Below are 26,906 nucleotides of genomic sequence, written 5' to 3'. Positions count from 1 at the left end.
TGGGATCTTTGAGCTGTCTGCCACCAGCCTAGCATTTCACTGGATTAAGTTTTTAAAACTGGGTAGCAGCCCCCAGAATGTATGTTGAACAGCAGCACGACCGGCCGTTTTGCTCAACACAGTGTGCTTCTGCAAAACAAATGTAAGAGTTGTGGTGGGATATGGATCCAGAACATTTTCTATTGTAGAAAAGACACATTCTGGGAAATAGGAAGTTGTCATCCCTGTTGTGACATAAACCGGCACCTGTGCAGGGCTATGGTATGAAAGCATTCCTTAATGTATAAGACCCAACGCACGTCACCTGGGCAACGAATTGCGTTTTTCTGCCTATACGTATCAAGATGGGGCAGCAATTCCAAAGGACAAAGGGGGAAATAGCTCTTAAATAAGAAAAATCTTTATTCTCCTAACAAGATACAGACTATGACAAGTTCACCTTTTCCCACTGCTGCCGCACTGATGCATTACACATGTGGACCAGAGATTTAAGATTCAGCCCTGCGCATGACTAATCAGATCTAAAGTGTACTTAATTCAATGGGACTTATTCAGACAAGTGCATATAGGACTGCTGCCTTAATACAGTGATGTTTTGCTCCCAACAAATGCCAGTCTTCCAGAACCAAAGGTCACTTGCAAGGTTATTTTAAGCTTTATTCAGTTTGACTCAGTGAATAATTTTTATTTATTTCTTTATCCCATGTGATTCTCACATAAGCTGACAAAAGGATGTTGCTTACACTGATTTTTTCTTGCTTCTCCTTTAAGATACATTTGAAACTGCTGTAGCTTGCGTTCAGCCCTTGCATTACTAAATCAGGCAAAAAAGTTCTTGAGGATGTTCCAAGTGCTCTCCATCCTTAACAGTTCTCTTCCACTTATGTAACACTCTCCTCTCCTGGACATGCCAGAAGGCATGATCCTCCAATATGCTCCTCACTCAAACGGAACAAAAAAGCCCTGTGCTAGTGTTTAGCTTAATAAAAACAACAACAACATTCGATTTATATACCGCCCTTCAGGACAACCATGCTCACTCAGAACAGTTTACAAAGTATGTTGTTATCCTCACCACAATCACCCTGTGAGACAGATGGGGCTGAGAGAGCTCTGAGAAGCTGTGACTGACCCAAGGTCACCCAGCTGGCTTCAAGTGGAGGAGTGGGCAATCAAACTCAGTTCTCCAGATTAGAGTCCCGCTCTCTTAACCACTACACCAAACTGGCTCTCTTAGATGTCAGGGTGAATTTTACCATGTTCATTGAGCCTTTACAATAAAACATAATGAGATACTGAATTCTACCATCCCATACGCACACCCTTGAACTCCGGCAAGCAGGATTCCCCCCCCCCCAGCTATATGGAGGAAGCCATCAGAAAAAACCACATTGTTTACCTGAAACTATTATTTTTGCAAGTGGCCATCTGCATTGGTACTAATGGGCTTTGTGCCTGCACAGAACTCCATTTCAAAAACTTCAAGAACTACAAATTAAGTGCAAATATCTTTCCCCATAGACACAGGCCTGGTCCACACACACTGCAGGGAAAGAAAGTGTGCCTTTCCCTCTCTGTTCCGAGTAAAGAGCATGGCATGGCAAGAATGGAGAGGGAGGTGGCCAAGGAAGTGTGAATGTGACAGTTACAAGTAAACAATCTTCTTTGTTGTCTCTGTGCATCACACTAATGGGTGACAACTAGCAAGCTGATCTACCTGGTGGCAGGTACAGATGCACTCGGGAGAGAGAGTAGGCTTGCTCAGCCAAAGGAAGCATCTCACACCATGCCGTTGTGTCAAGAGTATAGTGTCTAATGAAAGCGGATGCTGTCTGATGCTCGTCAGGTAAGGATCTCTCTCTCTCGAGAACTGAGCTAGCCATTGCTCTGGTAGAATGCATTTTAATATAGAAAAGTAGAGGCTTCTGTGGCAGCTGTTAAGCAAAGTGTGACAGTTTTTTTTTATTTCCAGTGGTTGATGCATTGGACTGCAAGTGGTTTACCTTTCTGCCTGAAATAAAATCCTGCTCTCCAGTTATAGTTGACTTATGGCGAACCCTGGTGGGGTTTTCATGGCAAGAGATGAACAATGGCTATTGCCAGCCTCTGCAACCTTGGTCTTCTTTGGAGGTCTCCCAGCCAATTACTAACCAAGGCTGATACTGCTTAGCTTCTGAGATCTGACAAGATCAGGCTCACCAGGGCTATCCAGGTCAGGGTTCTTCCTGCCTGAAGACACAAAAAGCTTTCATTCCTACTTTGTCACTCTAGACGTCTCCATAATCTGCCTAGGTACAAAGCCTATTTGAATGAGGCACAGAAGCCACAAAGAAGTAACCGGGCTTTTCTGGACACTATACAGGCAAATGCCAGCAAGTTGTAAAGTAGAGGAAAAGAGAACCTGCCCTCCAAAACGCATTCAAAAATTAAGTTCCTTACACAAGTTATGGGAATTCCAGTAAATGTGCTTTAAAAAACCCAAAGCATCATTTGCAATTATTTTGGCAAGCCTGATATTTAAAAATTACAGCTCACAACTAGAGATGGCAAGACACACTTGAACTATCTTAGAGACACCATGTTGGGGAAAGGAGTCTTCAGTGTACTTTCTGTGGGGGGCAGAATTTTTCCAGACCAACCACCTTTGCAAGCTATTCACCATATTTCAACGTGAATCAATTGGGAAAGAATCTACTTTCCCACCTTTTCGGGGTGTGTGGAGAGTCTGTTTGTGCAGTGCAAGCGTGAAGGAGCCTGTTCACTGGGAAACCCTTCCAGCTTTAACATTTGACCAACAAAAGCGGCATTGCAACAATCAGATTTTTTTTTTTTTACTCGGAAGATAGTAAATTCAGGTCCTGCCTGAATTGCCCACCTCCAAAATAATATTTGATTTATATACCGCCCTTCAGGATGACTTATACCCACTCAGAGCGGTTTACAAAGTATGCCATTATTATCCCCACAACAAAACACCCTGTGAGGTGGGTGAGGCTGAGAGCGCTAGAAGCTGCGACTGACTCACCCACCTGGCTTCAAGTGGAGGAGTGGGGAATCAGTCCCAAGTCCTGCGCTCTTAACCACTGCACCAAACTGGCAATCCCCTTGGGATAGTAACACAGTTTAGAGGAAAGCATGAACTTGACCCCAATATCTTGCTATTCAGCATGCCAAGTCTCCCTTTGTTTGCTGTGGGATTCTTTTTGGCAACAATTGATGGTTGGAGCGGTTTTACTGGTTTATACTGGCATGCAAGAACACAGATTTAGGGGATCTCTCTTTAAGGAGAAGCCCGTTGCACTATTAATGGGAGGGTGGGGGAGGTCTGAGCTGCATTTGCGCAACTTGTATTAAGCTCCAGTTGGCAGCTTTTTTCAGTTGGCTGTGAACTCAGGCATGAAGGGTAAACTTTTAAAGAAATATTCTATTTATTACTTATAGACTATTCAATTTCTTAAAACATGTCGTACATCTGCATTCACTGCTTAAGTAGTTTTACTGTTATAGGAGCCTAGGGTTTTATTTTGCTTTTATTTACTACCAAAAGAGACTTTGAATCAATTAATAGCATTTTGGAGGTACACCTTTCTTTGGACTTATCTCCTGGTGGTTGAACAAGGTCCACAATGGGGGCATTTTCACTCCTTTCTGTTGTTGGAGTTTGAGACAGTGACAATAAGCTTATATACTGCTCTTTTAGAGATTAGTGCCCCACTCAGAACGGTGGACAAAGTCAGTGCTATCATTATCCCCACAATACAGCTGGGGAGCTGGGGCTGAGAGGAGTGGCGGACCAAAGGCCACCTGCTGAGCTCATGCGTCGTGGGATTTGAACCAGCAGAGTGCTGATTTACAGCCCAACCACGTAACCACTATGCTATAGCAGCTTCATAATCTTGGAATCCTTTAAACGGCTATTAAATCACTTTGCATTTTTTTTCAGACTGCAAATTGTATGCTTTCAAATTTTGATTTTATCCATTTGTGCAACCTGCTGCTGTTTGATTTTAGCACTTTTTAAAAGTTCATTTGGCATTTTAGTGTTGTATGTGAAACAGTTTGTGTTAATTATGGTTATATTGTAATGTGTATATTTTTCTTATTTTTTTAGTTTTTAAATGCCAAACTAGCTGATTATATATTTAAATTCATAGGATTTTTTAAATAATTCTGTTACTTCATCAATTTTGGTTTCAGGATCCCTCCGTATAAACAGGGACTGGGGAGAATATCCAGAGGAGATCTCTCAGCCTTAATTTGCCAGGTGGCCAGTTGGTGGAACTGGGTTCATTTCCCTACTCAAGGATGCAGGACGCCAGAGAACTCTGGGATCCTTTATTAGAAAGGGGTGTCCCTGGAGCGAGGGGAGAGGATTGTTCCTGGCCCACACCTCCTCTGAATCCAGAAATATTCCATAAGTTATGATTTTCTAACACACAACTGAAAGTAAGCCAGATTCAGTAAGCAACCCAGGCCAGTGGAGCACCTGGAAAATAGAAGTACCACCCTTAGATTGCTAGTTACAGGTGGGCTGCCGTGTTGGTCTGCAATAGAAGAGCAAGATTCGAGTCCGATGGCACCATAGAGACCAACAAGACTGGCAGCTTTCAAGAGTCGAAACTCCCTTCGTCAGAAGCTCGCTCATCCTTACGCTGTCATCTCTGCCGTATTTGTTCCAGATCTGCACCACAGCACAGTGCGACTGCGGCTCACCTCCAGAGTAAATTCACTGCGCCAAGCTCTTCACAGTGGCATTTAAAAAACACCCTGCCCACCTTCACAAGGCATCTCAAACCTGCCAGCTAGATATGAAGCCAATGAGATTGACAGGGTCTTGTTCCCAACTCCATCCATTCGCACTCTCCCACAGGGAAACACACCATCACTTTTCTAGTAATCCTGAGGCAAAGTGTAGCGCCTGACATGCTCATCCACAGGTAGCAGGGAAGAGACTTTCAGTAGTAAAAAGGGGAGGTTCCCCCTACCCTTGAGCTACTTTTTGCAATTCCTCTCCATAATTTTTTCCTTTCCGAATCAGCTTTTAAAAATGGCTTCCACCACCCTAGCTACCTGAAAGCTCCTTAGCTCTCCACTGCATGGGAAACGCTGCACACACAGACTAACACAGTCCTAACGGAAGTCTACAGTTACTGTTCGGAATATCGCTAGTGTCCCTCCGCTCCAGGGCAGATCTTCCTCGTTATGATACTAAGGTCTGTAGTCTCGCCGGCTCTCTGTGGAACTGGCAAATAGCTTGTAGGAAGCCATGACAGGAGCTGTCATCTCTTGCCATCCTTATTGCTAGAAAGCAGTCTGTAGGAGGCCCTTCTGCTCTCCGAAGTCCAGATCCAGGCCTGTTTGTGTCCAGCATCAAGCAGCCGTGCAAGCCCTTCTTCGTCCGTGTTACAACTCTCAGTTGACAACCAGGCTGTTCTCCTGCAGTTGGGTTCTGTGGGGGGGGGGGGGGAACAGCGGCAGAATAAACAGAAAGAGAATGAAACCGTCAGACTGGATACACCCCTTTGCACCCCGCTGCAAATGAGACAGCAAGATGTTATTTCAGTTTACAAGCAGCAGCCTCAACACCCACCAAGCGATTCCCAGTATTCAGTACATGGTCTGGAGGCTCAGTCCAAATGCTTAGCTCTCTCCTTTGGTGGCAGGGGACAGCAGTGCACACTTGGGGGTGGGGGTGGAGTTCCCTTACTGCTACAGGAAGAGACAGAACTTTCCAACCCAATCTGTTGACCCCAAAGAAAATAAGAACACATACAGCCACCACCACCCCTGCACACTTACGGCTCGCAGCAACAGAAGACGGAGCACGAGGAACTGCTCTCCCGTCGAAACTTGCCGGACTTTGGGCTGTCCTTGCACTCCGCTATATAGGCATGGAGCTGCGTGGCTGCCATCTCTCCTTCACACTGATGCTGCAAGAACATGAGACACGAGGAATTTAATGGGGCACGGTCTGTGCTAAGTGGCGGATCTAGAACGAAGGGTAAGAGGGGGATCCCCAGCAAAGTACATTCAGAAAAAAAACTCTAGACATTTATTAGGCTTCTGAAAGTCGTACGCCTTCCCCACCACGCATAAACACCTCTGATGTACACCATCCAGCACTGAGATAAAGACTTGAAGTGCTATAATTCCATTTTCGGTCAAGGCGTTCCACTGATATTGCTCAGCTCTAGCTCTGCCAGGACTCACCTTGATGGTCTCGTAGGAGCCAGTGATAAGGGCAATGAAGAGGCTAAGCACCATGTAAATGAAGAGACTGATGAAGGTATACAGGTAGACTTGGCTGAAGAGCCACACCAGGTGGCTATTCTGCTGCATTGCGGCAAAAGTCACAAACATGTCGTCCCCGTTGATGAGGGAGAAAAGGCATTCTGACACCATCGAAAGGGAGCGGAACTGAAACCAGAAGACCGGACAAAGAAATCAGGGATAAAGGAGACAGATATCACTCTCCAGACCTAAGATGCAAACTTCAGACACAGTTTTTTTTAAAAAGCAGGACAGCACCTAATACCTCTATCCCACAGGTGAGTTTTCTGCAGCAAGCTCCACGCAAGAGAAAGCAAGTTGCAATGCCTAACTTTACGTTGCTCCACCTTAGACACTCTAGCAAGGATTCAGAGGTCAGATGCATACTACAAACCAGAGTGGTGTATGGCAAAACCATTCAGTGAAGACTTGGGATTATGGACCTTGTACAATCATCACTCCGATTTGCTACATCACTTCTGCAATTCAGCTGAGCGCCAGCCAAATGCACAGCCAATTCAACTGTGATATGCAGATCTTGCAGATAGGGTGCCCATGTGGGCAGAGCCTAATTCTGAAAAGCTTGCATCTGTGAGGATGTGGGCTCAAGACACACCAATTCTCACTGTTACAGCTGTACTTAAGAATGCTAATTTTTGCATTCTTCTGACGTTTGAGAGAGACAGAGCTTTGGTTTAGGAGATTATAACAGTTCTGACATGCTGCTAAATATGCTGAACATCTCTTTGAGATGTGGGAGGCCGGCAGTTTTATCATGGCAGTTCAGATAGGTTTACCATGTGCTTGCCCCATAATGCCTACTTTGAACAGACTCCCAAATACTACACACACTCGGACGTGAAGCCCTGGTCACATCACTCTTCAAAGACATGAAGGCAACCATGACCATCTCCCTGAGAAGATATCTTGAAATGGGTCACTGCTTGGTTTGCTTTGGCCCAAGGATCTTATGACTCTTTCCCCCTGCTCTTGCGCCATGTCTGCCTCCTACCTTGACATGGTAGGGCCCCAACACAATCCAGCCACAGAAGCAGTAGCCCAAGTAGATGACTGCCACGCAGCAGCAGAAGCGGATGACGTTAGGGAAGGCAGCTCGCATGGTGACGATAAGGATCTAGGGAGAAAACCAAGGGGGAAAGACTTGAGTGGGGGATGTAGTTCTGGGTTAGTGAGAGAACCTAAGACTTCAGAAACACCAGTGCAGGCAGGAATGAATCTGCTGCCATATAAACCCATAATTATGCAGAAAGGAACCCGCGAGTGCTTACTAAGTATCCCTTTAGATGATAACAACAAAGATAAGCCTTTTAACAATTGCTGGGTATTTTACAGTGTACAACTTTAACACTTCTGTTGTAGCTCATACAAATGTAACTATACTTCCAAGGTAACTCTCTGTACTATTAAGAGGGTCAATTCTTAAAGTGCTACATATTAAACATCATCTCATACAGGATACATATCAATGAACTGACAAAGTGCTAGTGCTAAAGTGCTAATCCTAAAAGGGAGAATATATTGCACAAGAAATTCATACAGTGCAAGTACATAAACAGTACCCTTCAACTGTAAGTATTCTTAAAGCCAGTTTTTTGTCAGATTTATCAACAATATTCAAAGTTCAAAAGCACTATATCTCAATAGTAACAGAGAGTCCATAAATAAATCTTGACTCGAAGATTCTCTTGGAGTGGTTGTGATTTAATTCTGTATCCTCTAACGGGTTGTCTAGATCCTTAACATCCCGTTTCAACGTAAATCTTTTTCAGAGTCACAGACAAAAAATCCTCAAGGCCTTTCAATCTTACAGAATTGCAGTCAGGAATGAATCTGCCACCATATAAAGCCATCAGTATACAACTCAGGGAACAAAGATTTCAAACACTCATGAAACATGTATTGTCGAAGGCTTTCATGGCCGGAGAATGATGGTTGTTGTGGGTTTTCCGGGCTGTATTGCCGTGGTCTTTGCATTGTAAGTTCCTGACGTTTCGCCAGCAGCTGTGGCTGGCATCTTCAGAGGTGTAGCACCAAAAGACAGAGATCTCTCAGTGTCACAGAGACACTGTAGCACCAAAAGACAGAGATCTCTCAGTGTCACAGAGACACTGTGACACTGAGAGATCTCTGTCTTTTGGTGCTACACCTCTGAAGATGCCAGCCACAGCTGCTGGCGAAACGTCAGGAACTACAATGCCAAGACCACGGCAATACAGCCCGGAAAACCCACAACAACCATCACTCATGAAACAGTTTTTAAGAAATTTTAAATAGTGCAAAGTGCAAAGACAATTAATATAATAAATACAATTTCATGAAATTCAACTGGTAGAGACAAAGTTCATACGGTAAAGAGTCCAACTGGTGAAGATCACATCATTAACAACTTTTTCTTTCTCTTTCGTAGTTAAGTTAAATGGCAAAGACCATCCTATTGTCTAGAAGAACTAGAGCTGAACGTTCCTTCAAACATACAGCCAATAAATAAAATTTCATGAAATTCAAACCGGTTTGATTCTGTCATTTGCCAACTGGGTGATATGTGAGAATTGGGTTTGGTGACCATCTTTGAAGGTTACACCTGTGAGGAAGTAAGAGCACGAAACAGGAAATCTGCTAGCAAAGCCCAGCGGCTGTACGTTTGAAGGAACATTAAGCTCTAGTTCTTCTAGACAATATGATGGTCTTTGCCATTTAACTTATCTATGAAATAGGAAGTTATTAATGGTGTGATCTTCACCAGTTGTACTCTTTACCGTATGGACTTTGTCTCTACCAGTTGAATTTCATGAAATTGTATTTATTATATTCTTTGCACTTGGCACTTTGCACTTGGCACTATTTAAAATTTCTTAAAAACTGTTTCGTGAGTGTTTGAAATCTTTGTTCCCCAGGTTGTATACTGAGGCTGTTTAACCTGTCCGGGTGACCTCCCCTGGTAGCCACCTACCATATAAAGCCATATCACATCACACGCGCATAAAATTTGATGCAGAATACAGAATTTATCACCTTGATGATCCCGTTTTTATTTTTTAAAAAACCAAGTTTCAGATACGGGATCCGGAAGGTCATTCTCGGTCTTGTCTATATAGCTGCCTGCCATGGGGTGGGACAGGAGAAGACGTTAAACTCACATTGTACTTCTGGAAGAAGCTGAGGTATCGCATCACACCAACCCAGACCAGGAGAGTGGAGGTGCCCAGGAGAATACTGCACACATCATAGCTGGCGAAGTTCTGTAAACAAATAACATATACCAGTTTCTGGCCATGGTGCTCAAGCGGCCGAGGGCAAACAAACTGAACCTTAATCCAGCAAGACAGAGGCGATGCCGGGGAGGAAGGAATAACGCTTGGCTGGTGGGGATCTACCAGAATTAGCTAGGATGCTCCTGGCCAAACCTTGCTAATGATAAACGGGTGGTTGCTATGGCTAGGAGTGCCTCCTTTCTTCATCATTTCGACTCTGTTGATTTAGCTGTGCTGATCTATGCTACTGTAACCTCCAGACTGTAAAGTGCTCCACAGAAGGCAGTCTTATTCCAGGGAGCATTTGACATAGGGAAAAATTGCTTCCAGCAGGTTCTGCCATGCTCCTTTTAGTTCCTGCATCTGTGTCCTGTCTGTGTATAGCCATGCCATGTTTCTTTGTTTGTTGTATCACTGATGCCACAGTATACTGCAGTTATAATGCCTTAATGCTAACCTGGTGTAATCTATCCTCTAGCCATGTTAACCATGTTTCCCCCACCTTATAGTTATTGCTTTCCAGGCCCAGAGAAGAGCTTCTCCCCTTATCTCTCTAATAGGCATCTTCTAGTTGGAAGTGACCTTGGAGCTTCCAACTGCCAGCTCCAGCTGTTCTGCCCAGGCACTGGGAATGTGTTATTGTGCACTAATCATGTAGCCATAACTATAAAGGGTTCCTACAGAACCCATGTAATCTTGCGCGCCAAAAACCTACTTGTTACTGGAACACAGGAGTTTTCAAGCGTATCATAACCAATACGTTTTGATTCCTCACTTCTACCAAGCTCTGTGAAAGAGTTCAGACCTGAACTGTGAAATCCTGAATAAATCCCTACCACAAGCTCTCTCCGAAATCAACGTAGCTCTATCCACAACTTCTTATAAGTATTACTGAATCAACAATTCAAGCAACTTTATTATGTAGCATGAAATAACTGCACAGAGCACTTTATACATCAAATTGTTTATTAAATTGTTGATTCAGTAATACTTATAAGAAGTTGTGGACAGAGCTACACTGACTTTGGAAAGAGCTTGTGGTAGGGATTCTGACAACAGTTGCTCTCCCTTTTAGAAGCCTCTTTGGTTTGTATAAATCCTGAATAAAGCCTTTTCTATTGGAACCAATGTGTGTTCACTGGAGAGGGACAAAGGGATCTACCTGCCAGGGACTGACAATCTGTTAATCCTATGCCCTGCTCGCGTCCTTGCATCTGAGGAGATAGTGTGGGATACTAACAGTCAAAATAAATAAATAAATCCAGGGCTATCTTTTTTGCTCCACAAGCGATGATGGGATTGGGGCTTTGGCTGCAGCCCAGATTTCAAAGCCTTCTCCAGCTTGTAAGCCCAGCGTTTGTCAAGCCTTACCTTGGACTCGATTCCAATCTTCATGATGGTCCCAGACACAGTAAGGATGTCGCTCACAACAAGCAGTATGTACCAGCCGTTCACAAACTCCATGCGGTCAGACAGGCAGACGCCCTGGTTATAGTGCTGCTGGAAGAACTGGCTGAACTCCTAAAAACAGAAAAGGGTGCCCTGTTGAGCTGTGGGCCTACCCAAAGGTTCAAAGTTTCTTAACTTCAGGCTCAAGTTTTTAATGCTGTCCCTTCTCTCTTCTGCTCCACAGGGGTAAGGGACAGGGAGAATTCTATCAAGCTTAGAAGGTCATCCATGCACCTTTGAAAAAATATGGACTGTACAGCTACTTTCTTGGCCTGATGATCCATCTCCTAGGGCAACCAGGCCAGTACAGACCAGGCTTATAAAAAGAATAACCAGAACTTCAACCATTGTCAGGTGACATTTCCTTGCCAGAAGCACCAACACTTCAGGCAATCAATTTCACCTCTCCACGCATCACATTCCCCCACCCCTGGTCCAAGTGTCGAGGGCTGGGCCGAGGGCTGCAAAAACCCTCCAGACTGCCTCTCTCACACGTGCAAAAGTCAACATGCAATGGGGGGAAATGGCTGACAGAATTGGGCACCGGAAGGAGAGAATATGGAAGTGGACGCTCAGTACAGAGGTCTGCTACAGTTTACAAGTCTGAAAACCATTGATGATTTTGTCCTGTATATAGGTGTGTTGGTTTAGAGAATGTCCATAAAAAGAAACAGCTAAAATTTCACGTGGAAAGTTATCTATCTATATATAAATATAGATAGTTTATTTATATATTGTTATCAATATATAAAGAGTATATAATGAGAGCCAGTTTGGTATAGTGGTTAAGAGCGGCAGGATTCTAAACTGGACAGCCGGGTTTGATTCCTCACTCCGCTTGAAGCCAGCTGGGTGACCGTGGGTCAGTCACAGCTCTCTCAGAGCTCTCTCAGTCCTACCCACCTCACAGGATGATTGTCATGAGGATAATAAAATACTTTGTAAACCACTCTGAGTGGGTGTTAAGTTGTCCTGAAGGATGGTATATAAATCAAATATTATTATTATAATTTAAAGTACTATGAAAAATGTTATGTTTAAGATTAAGAAGCTGAAAAGTTATGAGGTAAAAGTGTGGTGTTTTTACTTCTATGAGGGAAATAAAGCTACAAGGCATGTAGGCCTCTAGGCAGCCTGACAAGCAGTGAAATTGGTGTCTACTGACAAGGGAATGGTTTTCTATCTGAGGTTTTCAGTGAGTCTCTCATAGAAAGATTCAAAATGAATTGTCTATTTTATAACTGTTGGTTTTTTGCTGAGAACCTGAGGGCCTAAGCTGTAGTGAGGGAAGAAGCTTGTGATCTGGAAGGGAACAGAGAGGCAGCTGGAGGGAAAAGGAGACAGAGGAAGAGGTTGGTTCTTCCAGGTGTAAGCACCTTGTTGTACCTATTCCACCTCTTCAGTGAGCAGCCCTGACCAGAGGGAATCACTAAGCTTCATATGGATACCAGTGTCTTCAAGATACACAACGCATCAAGGAAGAGCCTTACCAGAATGACTTTACAGCCACAATTTAAAACATACAGAATAAAATAAAACCCCCAAAGGAGCCCCTCCACCTGTAAAAATGCCTGCAGTCTACCCTACTTAAAAACTCCAGCCCATGAAATAGCCTTGCAACGCCTGTTCAGAAAATTTCTAGAGGTGACACCCCTGGAGCCTCCGCCGGTCTTGGATCTTATGATCCTCTTTGGCCTCAGTGTCTGTGTATCCTACGACAAGTATAAACCAGAGTACAAACAAAGTGTTTTATCTTTAAGGATAAATTGCAACAGTGGAAAACAAGGTAATACATAAAAACAAGTGGAGTCCTGTGAGAAACTCATGGGGAAGCTCCTATAGTGGTCCCTATTTTGTCCTCGAGCTTCTGACACTTACCCCCGGATGCCTCTCTCTGCCTCCTCCTCCTCCCATCTTTTCCCTTCCACTCCCCGCTTCTCCCCAACCTACCACCAACACTGCCCCCCCCGTCCTTCCTCTGCCCAGTCTTTCTTTCGTCTGACCTCCCTGCCACCTCCCCCCCCTCCTTGCCCCTGTGTTCTCCCATCTGCCTGCTTTCCATTACTTTGATCCATGCTCCCCTTACCCCACCCACTTGCAATGCCACTGCCTCTGCCATCAGGCAGTGGCTCTTGCTCCAACAGAGGTGTGTTGTCTGTGCATGCTCAGACAACACTTGTCCATTTGGCAGGATTTAACACCCCCATTCTTCTGTTCACAGAGTTTTCTGTAAACCCAGGGGGTACTTCAAGGTTGCAGAAGTGTTACACTGAGAATTAGATATACTGATACACAAGAGTCCATTCTCATAGCAGCAGTGCAACTGACGGGTGGAATAAGCAAGCCAGAAAGTTTAACGAAACCCACATGCACCCATAAGATGAGCTGATTTGCCTTCAGTTTGTTATTATATTGATTATGGTGGGCGTTTTGAGACAGAATATTAAAGCAGGTGCGAATATTTCCTGCATTCCCTTGCTAATATTTGGTTAGACATCTCGCTATTTCTCTGCATCATCACAATTATAGTAACCTTTTCCATGTTTCAAAACATGACTTTTATGCATAGTCACCATTCACCAGGGACACCTTGCTAATTTCCACGTGCATATGGTGGGGAAGCGGGGGGGGGGCGGACTCTGATCTTGCATCTCCAGATACATCTCAGAGATGTCTCAAATCCTCACTCACCCTTATACTGCAAAGTTATTGATAAGTTTGGAGCAGAAAGAGAAATATTTTTGTACTGTGGTGAAGCAAAAAGCAGTATCAAGAAGCACAGCTGGGAAAGACTTCTCTCTGATACCAAGGACTGAGTATTTGGCAGCTCGTGTTCCAATCTGGGCTCTATGCCACATCCCACATGGCTGTGAAGCCCCATGGATTCTCACTGGGGCATGCAATTGCAATCATAGCAGTGCTTACGTGCTGCAGCAGAAGTCCTCTGATGATTGAACGAGTGCACAAGGCAAAGGAGAGCGCACAGGTCAGGAGCACAACCACATCGAAGCATATTCGTAAATGGTTGTCTCCTGCAAGGAAGGAGGGTGGCAGTAAGTCGTTATCCAAAAATGCAAAACTATTTAGCACTTCTTCAGTATGCAGGGCTATAAAGAACGTAAAGAATACATTCCCTGACTCCAGAGCTTAAAATCTAAGCTATCTAGATTTTTTAGACTGGTCTTGTCTGAGCAGAAAGCACCTACTGCCAGAGGGACACACTTCGTAATGCAGTCCTGCCTCCACAATAGAGGAGGAGGAACGGAATAAAGAATTTATTTATTTACTTATTTACGTCATTTATAGTCCGCCTTTCTCACTGAGACTCAAGGCAGATTACACAGTATGAGGTTAATACAATCATTATCAAGTAAGTACGTTTCAATACAATACCATAAGGTAAACATATACAAGTTTAAAGACATAGCATTAGCAAGGATCCAAGACATAGCAGAAAATACTGAAGCAAAACATAATCAATTCTAGGACTAACATTAGACAACATGGAGCGTTGGTTGTACATAGGAGTACATATTTAAAGCAGCAGATAATATATAAGGCAAAAATTGTGATGGAGTCTATGATCCCTGACTCGTTAGTGAAGCATCTGAGACCCCATCCCTACAATGCAGCCCTCCCATTTTGAGTAAAAAGCCTTTTTGAATAGTTCAGTTTTGCATTGTTTACGGAAAGCCAGAAGAGTGGGGGCTCTTCTGACTTCCTCAGGCAGGTCATTCCATAGGGAAGGGGCCACCACAGAGAATGCCCGTGTACGGGCTGCTGCTGACTTCACCTGTGTGCAGCTTGGCACCTGCAGGAGACCCTGCTCAGATGAGCCAATGTGCCTGTTCACAAAATTATAAACAATTTTCTCTCAAAACCTGAGATCTGCCCGTGAAACTGAGAGCAATGTATATCCTACATGCAGCATATATTACTACTACTTGTTATTGTTATTATTATTATGAAGAAGAAGACAATGATGACACAGCTCAATAAATCCTGAAACAGGTTCGTGAATAAGTTACAACATTAGCCACTGCCAACAAAGTAGAAGCTGGGAAAGAGAGTCCCAAATACTAAGTAATACTCAAGGATGTCCTGCATACAGAGCTGGGTCTCTGCCCCATCAATGATTCTGGGTAGGAGAAGTTCAGGAAGACCAGGAGAATGCTGGTGCAGAACACGTAGCCTTATTGACACCTGTAACATCTGCAAATGCTACAGCTTCACAAAGGAGTCACAAATGTCCTTTAATGCTGTAGCACCTACCACCCGGCCATTAAAGACCACATTTACACACTTCACGACCTAAGGCTCATTCTCATGCCCGCCCCCTTGCAAAAGACTCCTTTTGCTTGTAGTATACTATTCACTTGGCATCTTATTTGTACCTTTGCCATAGACGCTGGGATCTTTGCACTCCTGGATGTCCACTTTGTTGTCCAAGTGGATCTTCACTCGGCCACTGTGTGCTTTATTGTCAAATACGATCTGGGGAAAGGAGGAGGGCAGAGAAGAAAAGGAAAGAATTGCTATATGCTTCTCATCCAGGTATCAGAGAGAATTTCATTGCACAACACAAAAGAAACCTTTAAGCTATATCTTGGACTCCTCCAGGTCACCACATGGAGGTGTTATGTGCCATCTTCTCCAACCTATGGTGAGCCTATGAATGAGACTCCCAAAATGTCCTATCACTGACAGCCTCACGCAGATCTTGCAAAGTGAAAGCTATTGCTTCCTTTGTTGAGTCAGTCCATCTCCTTTTCAGTCTTCCTCTTCTCCTACTGCATTTAACTTTTGCTAACATTGTCTTTTCTAATGAATCTTATCTCCCTATGCAGTGACCAAAATACAATAGCCCCAGTTTTGTCATTTTAGCTTCTAGGGAGAAATTCAGGCTCAATTTGATCTGGAACCCACTTATTTGTCTTTTTGGCCATCCATAGTTTCTGCAAAACTCTCCTCCAGCACATTTCAAATGAATCAATTTTCTTCCCGTCAGCTTTCCTCATTGACAACTTTAACATCCATATATAGTAGGGATTACCATAGTTCAGATTATCTTGATCTTGGTCCCCAAAGAGACATCTTTATCTTTAAAGACAGAGGAAGGTGGAGCCGTTAAACAAGATGAAGGAACACAAGTTGCAGTTGCTCACCGTTATAGAAAAGGTGTAGCAGTCGGGAATTTCATTGTTGATGATCGTCTGGATGTTGATAGCTTTCAACTTGAACTGGATAGTGACGTTAATAAGCCTGCCAGAGAAAAAGGTTTGGTGGATCAACTCTAGAGATGTGAAGGCTGAGAGGGGAAAACTACAACATTTCAGGAAATGCATACATTTTCCTAAATGTTAGGAACCACTGGGAAGGAAAAAAAACACCCGTGAAATACGTTCTCTTTTGCAATTCTTTTTAAAACAAGGATTTATTCACTCAAATGTGTTGTGTGAAGAGTTTTAATGCAAAGCAATCTACAGTATTAGACGACAATAATTCCTGTAGACATATACAACGTATTTTCAAAAATATGTTTATTATTTAAATTATTTAAAGATGAATCTTTTGTCCACAGTTAATATACGATAATGTGTAGTAATATACTACTAACTATATCATAAAGTTCAAGTTAATATCTAAATATGCTGCTAGTTTGCAAATGCATGAGATTGTTTCTGTCCAAATAATATACTCTTGTTTTTTAAAGATTGTTTTCCTTCTTTTTCTAGCTTTAGATTTTTCCTTCCTCTCGGGTGACAACAAACATGTGCTAAAGAAGCAAAGAGAGAAGCAGTTTGCCCCCACCCCCAATATTAACTATATTCACGTTTACTTGTATATGCTTTTAAATTAACATAAAGATAGCTATGGAGAAACAGCTAAAACCCTGTTTTGAACGTTAAGGAGATGAGGAAGAGGTCAACTCTTCCAGGTGCAGCACCTTGGAGTCGTCGTTCCAGGATCTTCGGTGAACAGCCCCAAACAGAAGAAAATCACTAGCTTAATAGGTGCAGCAATGCCTTTAAGATATAGAACAAGCAAAGAAGAGCTGACATGAAGGAAAAAATTTCTAAGAGTACTTATTTATGGTGGAGGGGAGAGAAAAGTAACCTGGCTATTTGGAATTATTAGGCAGGAAAACTAGCAAAGGGATTGTCATATACTTTAGTTTCAGTAACACAAAAGGAGCTATCAGAAGGTACATCTGCGTAATAAACATCCAGGTAAATATTTATGTCATCCTTTAAAAATGTTTCGTTCTGTAAGAACCATAGTCATATTTATTCTTGCTTTACATTTGTCTCAGTATCTGACATCCTACGCCTAACAGCATTCATTTACCAAACCACCAAGCTATAAATAAGGCTGTAACATTTCTACTGATAAACTCCTAAGATTTCTAGTACCAAGAGCTGTAAAACTCAGAAATAATCTCTCTAAAGGAACAATTGGAACAAGGCAGCTCAACGATTTCAAAACAGACTTTTTATATTAAAAAGCAGAAAGTCAAAACTGCTAGGCTTATCACTTGAGTATTCTGCCCAATGCTTGCTTTCCCCTATTATGATTTATTGCATGCTGCATTCGATCTACTCCTGGTGTTTTGCAAATATCGAGAAAATATGGCAGTTTACTTGTAAAACTTGAGTGTGAAATTCCTGTAGCTGAAGTTCGGCTCCTGGGAGAGTGGAAACTTTTTCTCAGGTTCCAGTGACGTTATCTTTTCTGGGGGATCCACGCCCAGGCACTCTACACAGAAAGGAGACTTTGCCTAAGAAGAGACTTCAGAACGCGCCACATCCATTGGGTTTACGTGTCAGAAGCACCTTTGCTGTCACTGTCCCTGTTAAGCGGCATTTTCGCCATTCTTTCTCTTACCAAGTGACAATTAGAAAATGACTTGCTCAAAACAACACCCACCTACACAAAACAGTGATAAGGGAAAGCCCCATCTTCCCCGAGCATGTTGCACGTCAACATAAAATTGCTCAGAAACAGGAGTGCAATTTAGAAAGGTAGTGGTGGGCACAGCAGCCCCTATATCCTGAAAAGGACCATGCCATGTCATACCAAACTTCTATTAAAACAGTGGTGTAAACCAGGGCTCCCAAATACGATGCCCATGGTCACCATGGCATACACGGTTATCTTTCTTGGTGCCTACCAAGTGTTTTGAGAATGGGTGTTACCCAGCAAGGCTTCTGACTGGCCATTGAATATCCAAGTGGCTATCTGCAGATTAAAATAACGTTTCTACGCAGTGGCCACCCCAGTATTTGTTCTGTTCCCCTTCTCTCCTCTTTCCCAGGGTATTTTAAAAATTATCCCTCTTCTCCCTTGTACTTGGGCTTCCTTTGTGTATCTGGTTCCACCTCCTGCAGCAGCCATTTTAAGGTTCTGCCCGCCACCTTGTATCAGAAGTCCAAAGATGCCCACAGGCTCAGTATAGTTGGGGACTCCTGGTATAGGCCACAGACTGTTGGACCGGATGCAGGCAAAGGAAGGCGCCACTCCCCCACCCACCCACTCCCCATATATGCAGAGCAGGTAAGATACGTGGGGCCATAGGAAAGAGACTTACTCACCAGTGACGACCTTGGGATCGATGTTGAAGGTGTCATTGGCTGGGTCAATCCTCCCTTTGCGGTAGTATTGCTGACAGAGCATGAGAGCTGACTGGTTAGCAGCACCAGATGGGCGAACATAGGCATAGCGTCCGATTGTCTCATTTGCCATGGCCAAGTACTGCGAGGGAAGGGAGTTGCCATAAGCAAGGCGGCGCCAGTTATTCCCAGTGGTCCCCCTTGTATGGTTCCACTGCTTCGACACCAACACACCGTTCTCCTTCTCACCTTATCCACTGCATAGAAGACGTAGTCATAGACGTCTGCCTGTGTATAGACAGCGTAAGTATCTTCTGACCCCTCTGCATAGTCCTTCAGGAAGAGATGCTTGAATGTCATGGTGTTCTCCTCTTTGAAAGTCACCACCATCTGGTTGCTAAGTCCAAAGAGGATGAGCTGCAAGAATGGGAAATCAGTCACTACGCAGCTAAGTGGGATGTATTTAAAAAATCTTAAAACTTGTGCCAGTTGATGGATCAAATCTCCTTCATAATCAGACCTCTCCAGGGATACAGTCGGTCAGAGAGCACTGCTTCTTTCTAATTCCATCTCCTCTGCCATTTTTTATTTATTCATTTCCTTATAAGCCTGCTTTTCTCGCTGAGACACAAGGCAAACCTGGAATAGTTCTGCTACGGCTCTATCATCTTGCCCAGGAGGGACATATTAGAGACTGGACAATAACTGGCAACATCATTCTTCGGCAGGGAATTTTTTTTTAGTAGTAGCAGACCAAGGAAAAAGGTGCCCGAAGTCAGTGATTTTTAAAACGGACATCAGGCCTTATTGATCCTTACACAATTTCTGTAACTAGGAAAAACAAAGAATCCAGAGTCTGTGATGGTCTTCACAGATCCCAGCATCCTGGTGTATTGGAGAGTGCCCTCTAGCTGACTCATGACCACCCGTGGAAGGGTTTTCATGGCAAGAGACTATCAGAGGTGGTTTGTCATTGCCTGCCTCTGCAACCCTGGTCTTCTTTGAAGTCTCCCATCTAATTAGTAAACGAGGCCGACCCTGCTTAGCTTCTGAGATCTGACAAGACCAAGCTCACCTGGGCTATCCAGGTGAAGGCAATCATTATGGTAGCCTGAGCAAAATGATTTATAAATGGATCAGATGGCGTAGTGTGAATTTCACGTCTCACCTGTATTACAGCCGGGATCTAAATCATAGGATATATGAGAGATTTTCTCAGGGGGGAGCTTTGCAAAAGCATCACAACCAACCATCCATTTGGAATCAGCTGCCGAGGGAGGTGGTGAGCTCCCCTTCACTGGCAGTTTTCAAGAAGAGGTTGGATGAATATTTGTCAGGGATGCTTTATGCTGATCCTGCACTGGGCAGGGGGTTGGACTAGATGGTCTGTATGGCCCCTTCCAACTCTATGATTCTATGATTCTTGGAACTTCAAAAACTTCAACACTTTAAACATACTGAGCAGGGCGTGAACGAGTTGAGCGAGTGGGAGCAGTGAAGCAGATCAAGGACTCCCCCTCTCCGGCCCTAGAACAGCTCGTTCCACTCAAGCACGACACGTCATGTGTTTGAACCCTTCTGTGTACTCAAGTTCTTCCTAGCCCTACCCCAGCAAGAATAGCGAGATTAGGAGAAATGAGCAGAAATGGACCCAGCCAATAAGCCGGGGAAATGGCAACAAAGCTGTCAAAAGGGAACAACAATTTCTTATCTTTTTCTTATCAATACCAGGTTCTGACCTCATTAGTGTGTATGAGAAATAACGTCCCCCCAAAAGGCATTACTTTGCACTTTCTTACTTGGTACATTCTTTCCTCTGTATTCATCCAGTTCAGAGAGGCCCTTCTCCCTTAGATATATTTTATAGGAAAACAACGACTTGTACATTGGCAACAAAACGCCCTGGAAGATTAAACTGTCCACCCACTGGTTTCTGAAAACTGCAACTTTTAATATCGGATTCAGTGACACAAGATGGCATATATTATGTTGGAGGAGAAGCAAGCAGATGAGGCCAAGACAATTGACAATGTTATTAAAGACAGAATGGTTAAACAGCAAAGCCTGTTCATCTTTGAGAAGAGGAACTATCATGGCTGCTGCAGAAGCAAGACTTGGCTCACCAAACTCTTATAAAGATTTCACACTATTAACAAGCATAGATAGGTGATCAGATAAGAGGTATACTTATTGGACAGGGACTGTGATTGAATGAGAATCTTGGGGTTTAGCGGATAGCTCAGAAATGTTGACTCGGGACAAAGCAGCAGTGAAAAGGGCAAACTCCATGCTGGGATTATTAGGAAACAGCTTGAGAATTAAATGGACAATATAACAATGCTGTTATATAGAGCTATGGTGTGTTCTCATTTCTGGTCATTGGAGACAGATCAAGATGGGTAGCTGTGTTAGTCTGTCTGTAGTAGTAGAAAAGAGCAAGAGCACCTATAAGACTAACAAAATTTGTGGCAGGGTATGAGCTTTCGTGAGCCACAGCTCACTTCTTCAGACACTGGTCACTGTATCTCAAAAAGAGTATTGCAGAACTGGAAAGAACACCGAAGAGGGCAACCAAGATGGTTAAAGGGCTGGAGCACCTTTCCTATTAAGAAAGCCTGTAGAGTTTCGGACTTTTCAGTCTGGAAAAAAGATGCCTAAGGTGGGACATGATAGAAGTTTATAAAGTATATACATGGGGTGAAGGAAATGGGTAGAATGAACTTTTTTCTCTTCATAATACTAGAACGGGGCACCAATGTAGTTGATGGGCAATATGTACAGGACAGACAAAAGAAATACTTCTTTACTCAATGAGCAAGTAAATTGTAGAATTCGCTGCCAGAGGATGTAGTGCTGGCCCCAGGCACAGACGGCTTTAAAAGAGGATTTCACAGATTCATGGAGGATAGATCTAGGCAGTAGCTACTGGCCATTGTGACTAAAGTGAACCTCTACATTCAAAGGCAGTATATCTCGGACATCCCGTGCTAAGAGGCAGCATCAGGGAAGGCCTTGGCGTCTATGCTCCGTTTGCCCTTGAGGGTAACTGACTGGCTGCTGTGTGAGGTAGGATACTGGAATAGATGAACCACTGGTCTGACTCAACAGGGCTCCTCTTACGTTCTTAAGTGCTATTTCGTACAACTGACTGGTGGAACTCACTGCAAAAAATGTGACAGACACTACCTAAGAGGGATTTTTAAAAAGGTTGGCTAAAGCTATGGAGAGTCGGTCCGTCTTTGGCTATGACAGTGAAAAGAGACCTCTGAGTTTAGAGGTGGATGAGAGACAATCAATAAAAACTAACCCTTGAGCAAACCCACCAAGTCCACCCTTTCCTACATACCTGGATTGTAACTATTAGTATCTTTACCAGCTGGAGCACCAATTTAAAAGGCTTGCGGCCTTTGGCACGGAACTTGTCACAGGGGCTCATAAAGTAGTACTTAAGGCGCCTGCGGAGTTCCTCTTCTTTTGGTTGAAGGGAAGCGGCGCCTAAGCCCATCCTGACTTCCCCATCCTGAGTCCCGTAGCTATTTACAGGGGTCAGCAATTTTTGCCGCTCTGCAAAGACAGAAAAGAGCGCAGATCTCTATAGCTATAAAACATGCTATAAGAATAGGTCTAACCTCTCCCCAAACAATTCCTCAGCTAAACAGCCCTTCTGATTCTCCCAGTTATTCAACACCCTAATCTCCTTACCTAAACTCCAGGGGGGGGCAGGATGCAATTTTTCTTAACACTAGCTTAACAGTCCTTCCCCTTTTCCCCAGAATCAGATAGAACAAACAATGAAAAGCTTTACAGCTTTGCAAAGTACCCACAGTATCTTATTTCTTCCTTACCCATCTTACAGTTCTTGATTCAACTGCTACCAGGAAAACCAGTCAATACTCAGCGTTTGTGCCTTTTGTGTGCTTCTTGGGCTCCGTTGAGGCATGCAGTTGGTCAGTGAATACCTAAAGATAGGCATATGAAAACATGAGCTCATGCCTTTGGAGAGGTAATGCCAAACTATGATTGTACTAAACAGCCAACCACAAGAATTGTTATTACTCTGGCTGTGACCAAATCGTGACCAGATAAAACAGGCCTTGCTACAGGATTAGCTTCACCGCTTATGTAATCCAAGACAAGTCAAAACTGCTAGCGCCCAACCCCTTATGGAGTGGGATGAAGAAAGTAATTTACCAAGAAACAGTTTTCAGTGGGACAACCCTATTTGTGATTGCTAATCCAAGAAGGACGCTCCATACAGGACCTAAATTGCAGAAACAAAGTCCAGCACAGAGATCAGAGAAATCACACTTCAATATATTATCAGACAGGCAAGTCAACATTCTGGCTCATGCAAAATCCTCGAAGGTTCTGAAAAAAGACAGGTCCCCAAACCTACATATTAAGATTTAGAAATCACATCTAAAAGCTTAAAAACTTCTCAAGATTTGGTATGTTTATTGTCTCAGGATTATAAGATATTACAGCGACAAACAAAAACAGTGCCTTGAATTCTTGGACATAACTCAACCATGATCACAATACTACGCATTTGTGAATAATAAAATGCACTGAAGGCCGTGTTAGCAGTCATGACAATGGTATTTATTTACTTTATTTAGCCTCTGCCTTTCTCGCTGAAACTCAAGAATTACTAGATTATAGAAACAATGCAAAAAAGAGAAAAAAATATGAGTATAATACATAAAATAAAACTGGATTACAGAGTTAAAGAACAATGAAATGAAAACAGTATAATACATCGAATAAAAAGGCTGAAAAAAAAGAAAACTACCTACCTTTATAACCCTATTACCCTATTTTGTAGGGTACACTACACAAAAATCTTGTTTTGGTTTTTTTTTTATAATTTTTTTTATTTTTCATAACTACAAAACACTACACAGCACTACACAAGACTATCACAAGGAAAGGGGAGAGGGAAGGGACAAAGGGGGGTGGAAAAAGAGAAAAAAGAAAAAGGGGGGGGGAATGAACTACAAACACTAAACACTACACTTCAATGTTTCCCTTCATACTGTCATAATACAAAAATAGCTCCATAGAATAATGATGGAGTGGTTAATCATACAGAGAATAAACATTTCAAAATCTGATTAAACTTTCCTCCCCCTTCTAGGTCCCGGACGCAGTTCTCTCTGTGCAACTGCTGTTGCGATGCTCTCCTCCTCCTCCCCCCCCTCCGGCTCCTCCTTTTCTTCGTTCTCGGTGCAGCAGAGTTCTGGGTTTTTATTCTCAAAATCCTTTAGTTGATCTTCTGATAATATCTTATAGGCCTGATCTTTATATCTGAACCATATTCCTTCCGGGAATAACCATTTGTACTTTATTCCATGGTCCCTCAGAAGAGCTGCAAACTTTTTATATTTAAAACGCCGTTTCCGGACTAGAAATGGAACGTCCTTCAAAATCTTGACTTTCAAACCCATAAAGTCCAAATCCGCATTGTATGAGTTATATAGGATGGTGTCCCGAATCTTTTTAGATGAAAAGTCAATAATGATCTCACGAGGCAACTGTCGCTTTGTTGCATATTTTGAAGAAGCCCGACGGACCTCCAAAATGGCGCTTTTAACCTCTCCTTTAGTCGTCCTCGCGGGTATCGCCAATAGTTCCGAGACCACCTCCCACAGATCCTCTTTTTCCTCCTCTTTCACGTTTTGGAGACGCAAAATTGTCTGCGTTCGTTCCATCTGTAGCCCGATCAGCTGGTTCTCAACCAGCTTCAGCTCCTTTTTTGTAGCCTTCACAAGTGACGCACTTTCCAGAGCAGACTTTTCTGCCCCCCCCCGCTGCTGCCTTAATGGTTTTCACCTCGCTTTCAATTAAGCCCACCCTTTGATCAGTTTCGTTCAGCTTGTCAACAAAGGGTTTTATGGCTTCCACCACCGCCCTGCGCACCAACTCTTCGAGCGACTCCCCCTTCAAGGTAGCCGAGATTGACTTACCGAGAGCGGGACTTTGCTTCTTTGCCACCATTTTTTTTGGGGGGGGGGGGCGCCAACAAAATTCTGGAACTCAACGAAGGGGAAGAACGAGTCTTCTTCAGATCAACCTCTCCTTCACAAACGCTTGTAGAACAGAAGGGATTCGCTTGTTTACGGGCTTCCGCCTGTTTCTTTTATTTGCCGTTTCTCGTTGCCCGGCGGCACTCGAGGCGCCGCGCACGTCTGCCGGCCTCCATAGGGACAAACGGGCAATTCCCCCCCCGCATTGATTTTGGGGAGTTCTTCCCGCCGCGTCCCGGACCCTGGCTCCCTCCCTGGGAGTCCTGGGGGTTAATCCTTGCGGATCAGCCGCCCGGTCAGGGTGCCCGGTCGTTTCCTCCCGGACCAGCCGAGAGGAGCGTCCGGCATGGCTGAGAAAACGAAACCGAATCCCAAAAATCTTGTTTTGGAATGGAGTTAACCAAATAGAAAAAAGGCCAAAGAGTAGGGGATATATATATGAGTAATAACTAGCAAAGGTCCCCTATAACAAATTTAAACTACAAACTGGTCTATAAACAAGTTCTTTTTAAATTCAAAGTGCAAAGTGTACAAACATTACACCCACAACAATTAATTGCAATAACATTACAATAACATTTCACAAGCTCACAGATGCGTGTGAACCATCAGCGCCGTCTGATATAATTTGGAGCAATAAGTACAAAGTCGATGTTCTTTGTACTTTGCTCCACAAGCTGCAATCTTTAAAACGCCAGTGGCAGTACTCTTGCATGTTCCTGAATATTTCCAGGAATATTCTGGATCAGAACACCAGTGTATTTTATCGATCCAGCTCCCAACTACACCAGGAAAAATACCAATGGGTGCTGGCCAGCGACGGGACTTTTTCTGTAGTGGCACCATGCCTTTAGAATGCCTGCCCCACAAGCTTTTGGGCACCATTCCAAAACATTCTTTTTTAACTTATGCTTTTAATATCTTCTTGCTGTTTTACAGCCAGGTTCTGGCTTGAGGATTAGTATATCAATAGCATTTTGGCTGCTTGGTATGGGTTACTGTTTTTTATGACCTGGTTTATTTTAATGGCTCGACTTGTTTTTAATGGTCTTATTTTATTGTTTTAATTGTAAGCCACCTGCAGCAGGCCTCTGGAGAGGCAGTATATACGTTTTCCATATAAAGAGAGAAATTTATTTGAATAAAACATTTTAAGCACATGATTTTTTCCTCCTAATTAACAGCCCAATCCTAATAAGGGCACGGAAAGTGAACAGGAACCGAACTAAGGCTTGCGAGGGCGCATCTAGCCCGTACGCCCGCGTAAGTGGCCTTCCGCCCGCGCTGGGACGTGGCGCTGGCCCGCCGGCGGGCCAGCACCGGTGCAAGCCACAGGCGCCCGGGCGGCGGCGCAGAAGTGGCGTAGAGCCCTACGCCGACGCAGGGGGGGGCGGGGAGCAAGGCGGGGTCAGAGTTAGTCCGCTCCCTAAGCTCCTCCAGAAGCGGGAACGCCCACAGCGGCGCAAAAAAGCTACGCCACGGAAAAAGAAGGCGTAGCCCATAGGCGTCCATGGAACGGCGAAAAATCAGCCCCCTCTCTGAGCGCCTCGCCCCGCCCCTATGGCCCGAAGGAGCATAGGATGAGAACTATCCCGGGGACCAATCAGCGTGCGCGCCCGGCGTGGACGAGCCCCCCTCTCTGCACCCAATCACCTGCGACCGCGCCCTACAAAACATCCGGCCAGCGCCGCCCAAACCCCCAGGTAAGTGAGCACTCGGCCGGAGGCTCTGCCCGTCTGCTGAGTGGCATTGCCCCTTTGAAAACCGAAACGGGCTGAGGGCATTCACATTGGCAGGCGCAGAATGCACTCCGGGGACTTTGCGAAAAACTGGGGGAACTTCGCATAAAGGGGAAGAGGTGCAAATGTCTGCCTAACTCTCTTTCTACCGTGATAGAAAGAATGACTCCACAGCTAACTGATGCATGCTAGTTGCTTCTAACTAAGCACAAACAAACTAACCCTTCCGTGGCAGAAGGGAATGACACTTTGCAAATTAACCGCATGCTCTCCCGTTTCCTTGCAGGTGCCCTGACTCTGGCGCTCCCACCTGGTGATGACCGACGGAGCGCTGACAGGTAAGGAGGAGGTGGGGGGGCATTCCGCAAATTAGTGCAAACCGCCCATTCACCTGAACCCACCCGCTCACTTGCCGCTTTGGGTGAGGCCCAGCAGGGGTGGGGGGCAACCATGGCCGCCCCTGGCTGCCTCAGAGGCAGGCGCCTCGAAAACCACATGTGGCCAGGTGTTTGTTGTGACCAGCTCATTCTCTCCCTTAAA

The 26,906-nt window shown here is 44.2% G+C and overlaps 1 protein-coding gene across 6 annotated transcripts in view; it reads right to left on the bottom strand.

Annotated features, from left to right (window-relative positions):
* Positions 1 to 384: 384 nt before the first annotated feature.
* MCOLN1 (mucolipin TRP cation channel 1) overlaps positions 385 to 26,906 on the bottom strand; it is a 34,195-nt gene continuing 7,673 nt past the window's right edge. For 3 of the 6 annotated variants that reach the window (XM_055003388.1, XM_055003390.1, XM_055003389.1), the window contains exons 3-16: positions 22,447 to 22,560; positions 21,948 to 22,165; positions 18,851 to 19,018; positions 18,584 to 18,743; positions 17,633 to 17,747; positions 16,157 to 16,253; positions 15,386 to 15,485; positions 13,917 to 14,023; positions 10,914 to 11,063; positions 9,429 to 9,530; positions 7,283 to 7,405; positions 6,211 to 6,417; positions 5,800 to 5,930; positions 385 to 5,449 (exon numbers count right to left, since the gene is read on the bottom strand). In XM_055003388.1, the coding sequence (XP_054859363.1) occupies positions 5,413 to 5,449; positions 5,800 to 5,930; positions 6,211 to 6,417; positions 7,283 to 7,405; positions 9,429 to 9,530; positions 10,914 to 11,063; positions 13,917 to 14,023; positions 15,386 to 15,485; positions 16,157 to 16,253; positions 17,633 to 17,747; positions 18,584 to 18,743; positions 18,851 to 19,018; positions 21,948 to 22,165; positions 22,447 to 22,450 (1,719 nt within the window). In that variant the 5' untranslated portion in view covers positions 22,451 to 22,560 and the 3' untranslated portion in view covers positions 385 to 5,412. Of the gene's footprint in view, positions 5,450 to 5,799; positions 5,931 to 6,210; positions 6,418 to 7,282; positions 7,406 to 9,428; positions 9,531 to 10,913; positions 11,064 to 13,916; positions 14,024 to 15,385; positions 15,486 to 16,156; positions 16,254 to 17,632; positions 17,748 to 18,583; positions 18,744 to 18,850; positions 19,019 to 21,947; positions 22,166 to 22,446; positions 22,561 to 23,397; positions 23,475 to 25,219; positions 25,246 to 26,906 lie in introns of those variants that run through there. The other 3 variants (XM_055003391.1, XM_055003392.1, XM_055003393.1) reach the window with 3 other exon arrangements.

The sequence above is a fragment of the Eublepharis macularius genome, chromosome 19, assembly GCF_028583425.1.
Source record: "Eublepharis macularius isolate TG4126 chromosome 19, MPM_Emac_v1.0, whole genome shotgun sequence".
Lineage (NCBI taxonomy): Eukaryota > Metazoa > Chordata > Lepidosauria > Squamata > Eublepharidae > Eublepharis > Eublepharis macularius.
This window is presented reverse-complemented; position numbering and strand designations above follow the sequence as displayed.